The sequence below is a fragment of the Genypterus blacodes genome, unplaced genomic scaffold (assembly GCF_046128005.1).
Source record: "Genypterus blacodes isolate CSIRO-AG114 ecotype Tasmania unplaced genomic scaffold, CSIRO-AGI_Gbla_v1 ptg000061l_1, whole genome shotgun sequence".
Classification (NCBI taxonomy): domain Eukaryota; kingdom Metazoa; phylum Chordata; class Actinopteri; order Ophidiiformes; family Ophidiidae; genus Genypterus; species Genypterus blacodes.
This window is the reverse complement of record NW_027466873.1, coordinates 1,646,218-1,652,412: the sequence shown is the minus strand read 5'-3', so window position 1 is coordinate 1,652,412 and position 6,195 is coordinate 1,646,218. Positions and strand designations below refer to the sequence as shown.

General features: G+C 42.9%; 1 protein-coding gene across 2 annotated transcripts; it reads left to right on the top strand.

Annotated features, from left to right (window-relative positions):
• Positions 1 to 1,335: 1,335 nt before the first annotated feature.
• Positions 1,336 to 5,541, top strand: gkap1 (G kinase anchoring protein 1). Of its 2 annotated transcripts, none has more exons than XM_076154327.1 (12): positions 1,336 to 1,420; positions 1,830 to 2,100; positions 2,543 to 2,701; positions 2,955 to 3,029; positions 3,246 to 3,384; positions 3,505 to 3,533; positions 3,631 to 3,792; positions 3,921 to 4,007; positions 4,300 to 4,363; positions 4,459 to 4,529; positions 4,618 to 4,695; positions 5,060 to 5,541. In XM_076154327.1, exons 2-12 carry the CDS (start codon positions 1,849 to 1,851, stop codon positions 5,099 to 5,101), a joined length of 1,158 nt encoding a protein of 385 aa, XP_076010442.1. In that variant the 5' UTR covers positions 1,336 to 1,420; positions 1,830 to 1,848; the 3' UTR covers positions 5,102 to 5,541. The 2 variants fall into 2 exon arrangements, with proteins under 2 accessions (XP_076010442.1, XP_076010443.1); XM_076154328.1 differs by having other exon boundaries at positions 3,249 to 3,384; positions 5,060 to 5,540.
• The last annotated feature ends 654 nt before the right edge of the window (positions 5,542 to 6,195 follow it).

Genomic DNA, 6,195 nt, shown 5'->3' with positions numbered 1-6,195 from the left:
GGCAAAAATGAACCAGACACACAACTCTGTGCTTCATCATCCTCTAACCCTCATGCACACAAAAAGACAAAGGTGCACACACACATGCACAGCCCTTGGGAAGCAATGACTGAGCAGCTGTTTTGAGCTTCAGATGATGCAAGTGTTTGGTTCTGCCACAAGGGGGTGCCAGTCTGCTGTAGCGCTTTTCCAATCTTGGGAATGTGTTTTTTGTTTTATTCCATACAATTTACAAATGTCATTTTATGGTAATGGATCATGTAGTGTATGTGTGCCAATCACATTCCATTATTCCATATTTCCTCAACCAGATTTCAGATATGCAGGACGTAGGAGCAAAACGGCTTGATAAGGTCAGAGCATTGGTTCATCCAGAGGGAATTCTTCTTTGAACAAAACAAGACATCATCTGTCAACAAACAATAGGACAACACGTGCCCACTTTCAATCTTCTTTCACATTTCCTCTCCATACCAACCCTATGAAAGTGCGTGTGTGTGTGTGCACGTGAATTTAAGATAATGTGGTCTCTGAACTAAAGGTTGTGGTATTGTGGTCACAATCATGCCTAGGTGGAAGTCATTCATACACTCCTTTACTACTCCTCAGCTGAGTGGAAGAGTGCACACTGAATTAAATATAACGTTTTTAAAGATGGGTTCAACATCATGCTTTGTATTTACTGTTTAATGTGCACCACTGTATAGCACTTGAAACATATTCAACACTACATTAATATTTTATGCAGTTGATATTGATGCAAATATTTCATCTGTGCATTGTGTGTATTGTGATTTGATCGGTGTCATTTTATGGTATTGATGGTTACATGCAGTGCAAAAAGAGGAAGGACAGTCTTACAATGTTACATTTTCTAAATTAAATCAAGCTTGACAGGTCAATTTTAGGACAGATTTGTAAAGCTTGCTGTTGATGCAATAACTGTGAATAAATCTATATGTTATTAAAAAAGCAGTGTGTGTTTGTCTGTGTCCGTGGCATAACAAATAGCCATATAATGCTGCTAGAGTCATATTACACAATTGTGTTGAGGAATAATATGTCAATTCAGGTGACAAAATGAGAACAAAAAGTTAAAAAGAAAAAAGATCGATACAGAATAGAATAATCAATACACACAGATAGCACACAAATCAAACCTAAGTATTTTAAATGTTTTTACTTGTTTAACATTATGGGTTAAATGTTGGGTCAAATCATATATCTTTCATATAAATAGAGAACTTTTTGTGTTCAATGTGGATTTTGTCATTTTATGTTTTAATTGTTTCACAATTCACATCAGTGGGCGATAACGAATCGCGTTTATGAGACCAAATCCTTTTTGACACAACCGAGTTGCTGTACTCAGCCTGTGTCTCTCACAACGAACGGTAGCCAACAATATCCTGACGAACAGGTGAAAGTATTTTGATAACTTTTCTTATTCTCACGGCCCTTAAACTCAAGTGGACGCGTGTTATAAATCAGCAAGACTGATACGAGTTCATTAATCTGATTTTAACTGTCATGCTACCGTAGTTTGGCACTTGTTAGGAGGCTAATATGCGGCTAAGTAGCAGTGGGTAGCTAGGTTAACTTACTGCTAAGTAATGCTAGCTGTGCTATGTACTGTGAGCCACTCGGCTGTTAGCGACGGCTCTAATTCCTCTAAACACCTACTCTACAATTTGTCACTCTTAGCACCAATGTTAGTGCAAATATGGCTGCTCGGAAACATTGCGACTAACAGCCAACTCGCTGTTTTACACATTAGTTGGCTTGAAGTTCTCCCCACTGAACAGTTGATCCTCCTCTTGTGCCATCAGTTTCCTTTTCTTCTTCGCCATGACATCTTCTGCGATGATCGCCGTCACCACCACCGCCTCCCGCTTCGCCCTGCTGCAGATCGACTCTGATTCGGACTCCGACACCTCCGACGCGGGGAAGAGCACCTCTAAAGGCGGCCGGGACCCCGTCGGGAAAAGCCGGCAGGGCAAGACGGCAGCAGGGGCCGGGGGGAAGGCGGCTCTGGGCGGCGACAAGAAGAAAGACAAGAAAAAGAAAAGGAAAGAACAGCAGCAGACTGAGGCCAACGAGGTGACTGACAACCGAAAGCGAACCTGCAGATGGTTGAGCTCAGAACACACACCATGCTGTTTACTGCTCTCAGTTCCGTTTTCAGGAGACACACACTATTCCTTCCACCTGTCTGTCTGTCTGTCCCGATAGCTCTTTGTGTGCGTGCTCTCATGCTCACAGACACAGTCTTTTCCATAATTTTTTTATATTCTGGACGAATCGTCCTGAACTGACAAATCCATGTTAATAGAAGAAGACATCTGACCTGCTACAGTTTATCAATGCAGTTTCCCTGGACCTGTCTGTCTGTTCTTGTTCAGTACCTCGTCTTAATGATGATGTAATTATGTATGAAGGATGTATAATGTATGAATAGTGACATTTGATTGCTCAGTACTGCCGTCTGCTCTTGACGAAGTCGGGATTCAGTTTAAACTCCTCTTTCTCTCTTTTCTTTCAGTTACGAAGTTTGGCTTTCAAGAAGATTCCACAGAAGTCATGTGCCCCACCTCCTAATATGACACTGCAGGGGATAGCCAGTGATCTCCTCAGTCCCTCACCGGGAGACCCTGGCACACAGGCAGAGGGGTGGCAGCAGTGGAAGCAGAGGGACGAGCAGGTAAGTGGAAACAGCCACTCGGTGACGCCGCGCACAGGGTGACAAACCGCTCTGTTTCCATGACTCCCATCGGCTCCAGGCAGGCGCGTGACTCCTGGCGGCTTTCAATAGAGAAGTTCAGATGTGAATGGTGGGAAATGATTGAGCCGGACAACCGGAAAAGAGCAAATAAAAGGAGTGCAGCGTATCGTCCATCATTGATCTGTTACATGGAGCCGTGCTCTGAGTCACCGCTGTTTCAATCCCCCTGCAGATAACCAGTGAGCTGTATGAAGCAGACCTGGAGAAGGCCTTGATTCTGAGTAAACTGGAATTCGAACAGAAACGGGTATAACACACACACACACACACACACACACACACACACACACACACACACACACACACACACAATGCACATGGATGTCCTTATACGGACTAATCCTAATAGAAAAGGTTCAGACAGTGGCTTTCCAAGTTACACTACCATAGCATTCTAGGGCAGCTATTGTTGAAGATTGAATCTGCAATTACTAGTTAGTGAAATAAGACCTTTCTCCTTAAGCAGAACAGCAACCACACGTCCTCGCCTAAATCAAGAGTAGTGAAAGAAGGAGGAGGGAAGAAAGAGAAGAAGAAGAACCAACAGGGGAAAGAAAAAAAGACTGTTTCCCTACAAGACTTCCAGGCTGAAGGCAGTACAGGTGAGAGACTTTACAAGAAATGACTCCTGTGTGGCGCTGTGTAGGGCGAAAGACTGGATCCATACCTTTGATCACCCGTTGAAGTTCTATTGACTCCTTATACTTTCTCTCTCTCTCCAGAACTTGTGAGTAAGAAACAGGAGAAAGAGGTGAGCAACATGCTTTTTGGAATAAACGCTGTCATGTGTGATGTGTTACGCCACTACTGAAACACTGACCCCTCACCTCTCACGTGACCCCATTCAGGAGCCCCGTGTGGCTAATGTAGCAATAGGGGCGGGACTGGAGGAGCGTTTTTTCAATAAGGTGGAGGACGACGTCAGTCAGATCGTTCAGCGAGAGAGAAGACGCGAGCAGTATGCCACCAACCAGGGGCAAGAAGTCAACACCTCCACAGAGCACGAACCGGTGAGGCGTGTGCTCCCAGACACAAACAAGGCGACACAACACCAAGACTGTGACCCCCAAACTGAAGCAGACTTCAGGCTATACGACTGACTTGTTCTCTTCCATTCTCTGCCGTTCCCTCCTGTCAGGACCCGCGAGCAGAGCAGCTGAAGTACGAGCTGGAGAAGAAAGACCAGCAGATCGATAAGCTCAAGAAAACCATCTCAGAGTGGGAGGTCAGCAGGCATAACAAGTAGCATAATAAGTGGACGTTCTACCCTGGTGGTTAAACTTGGTTATAGACCACAGTGGCATCATCAAACACAACAATGATGTCACCAAGCTAAAACTGACGTCATGATGTCACCGGAGGGCTCAACTGTGACTTCTGCCACACAATTCTGTCATCACCCCCATCCTTCTGGGTGTCACTCTAGTGTCCTGGCGGTTATGTCAATATTGACGACATCATCAATGCTTCAAAAAAGATATTGACCTCTGCTCTTCCTGTTGTGATTCACTCTGCAGGTGAAATACAAAGAAGTGAAAGCAAGAAATGCTCAGCTGCTTAAGATGCTCCAACAAGGAGAGAGTGAGTTTGCCAACATGTCCAACATGAAGTCAGTCAGCGTGTGTGTGGTGATGTGAAGCTGATGTGTTCATGTGTGTGTGTCATGTCTCCCTCAGTGAAAGATAAAGCGGAAATCCTTCTACAGGTAGAAGAACTGCTACACATCAAAGAAGAGCTGTCATCACAGGTGTGTGTGTGTGTGTGTGTGTGTGTGTGTGTGCGTGTGCGTGCGCGTCCCATCGGGCTCCGACTGAATAACCGTTTTTTCCCTGTAGGTAACATTACTACATGCTGCACTTGAACAAGAAAAGTCTAAAGTGAAAGGTCTGCAGACGGAACAGCCAAAACATCAGGTGAGGAAACAAATGATCAGTCACTCCTTTACCTATGACTAGTGTGTGCAGGAATGTTAACGTTAATAACTGGACTTTACTTGGATCTGTTCTTTGTCTGGTCACAGTTTAGGTGTAGGAATGAGATGAGAAGCCTATGTGTGTGTGAGGCTACATAGGACAGGGAAAGTATGAATATAGAGTAGAAAAATAAAGAGGAATATCAGAAGTATTATTGGTCTATGTTCAATAAAACCATCTTGTTTTTTATTTATTTGTCATTATCTGTCGTTCTATACGGTAGGTGTGTGTTTAGTGTGCCAGGCAGCTTCAATAAAAACACACTGTCTCACACTTGTTTGTTCTGGTCTTTTCTGATTGGCAGGGAAACAAGAGGGGGAAGAAAGGCTCAGAAACAGATCAATAAATAATCCAACAAGAAATGACCTGAAGTGCAAAAACAAACAAATCTATGAATGATCAAATGAAGAAAACCACTACTGATGTTGACCATGGTTCTGTTTTATTTTTGTCTTCTCAGCAGTTATGCATGTCCCTCGAAACACACACACGCACACACACACACACACACAGTTCATACACATTTAAGGAGACACTCCATACTTAGTGGGATGTATTTCACAGCTGGACTGGAATTTGAAAGTTCAAAAGTTTGACTGGAGTTGGTTAGGTTAGTGTTCCATGCTGCCCCCTACATGTACAGCTGTGCCACTGCATCCCTAATACTGTTGAGGCTGTGTAACTGACAATAACATGGGTTTTTATGCCAAAAGGATAGATGTGATGTGTATGTTTTTGTTTCATTGTTTCCTCACTGCTAAGTAAATAAAATACTTTTTCAGTGAAATCTAGGTGATTACTTTTTATACACCCTGCCTTCTGCTTGACAAGATCTGATCAAATCCACTGCATACAGCAATTACTACTTTTAGAGAGAAACTGACCTTGCATGGTTAGTGCAGCCATCCACAATCATTTGAATCTTCACTGACAATCTCAGCTATCTAGTATCATCTCTTCACAAGCTTGAGCATCGTTTCACGACCTCACTTGACAACGGCCCCCCTTGGTGGCGTTCTGACAATGAGGTCAAAGTGCAACAAATCACATCCTTCCCAGCACCATTTGTATTTATTTTCTCATCCTTCTGTTTACTTAACTGTTCTTATTGCTTTTCAGCTGTTTACCACTGAATCTTTTTATCCGGCTCATATATTGGTTATTATCATTGATTTTTGGCAGAATGCTCCAAATTAGACTGCAATCCAGCGGCTAATGCTAATTCTGTGGTTGTTTGTTCTATCCTGAAACATTTCATAAAAACTTATCTCAACACATGCAGAAACACACATTTAGTAAGATATGCAACTTTTGCTGCACTTTGTCTAAGAAGTTTGGACGATGAGGATGCTGCTAAAACTAAAAACGATTTTTAAAATCAAATCAAAACAATACATTTTTTAATCAAATTGATTAACTAAAAGGGGGTAGAACAACATT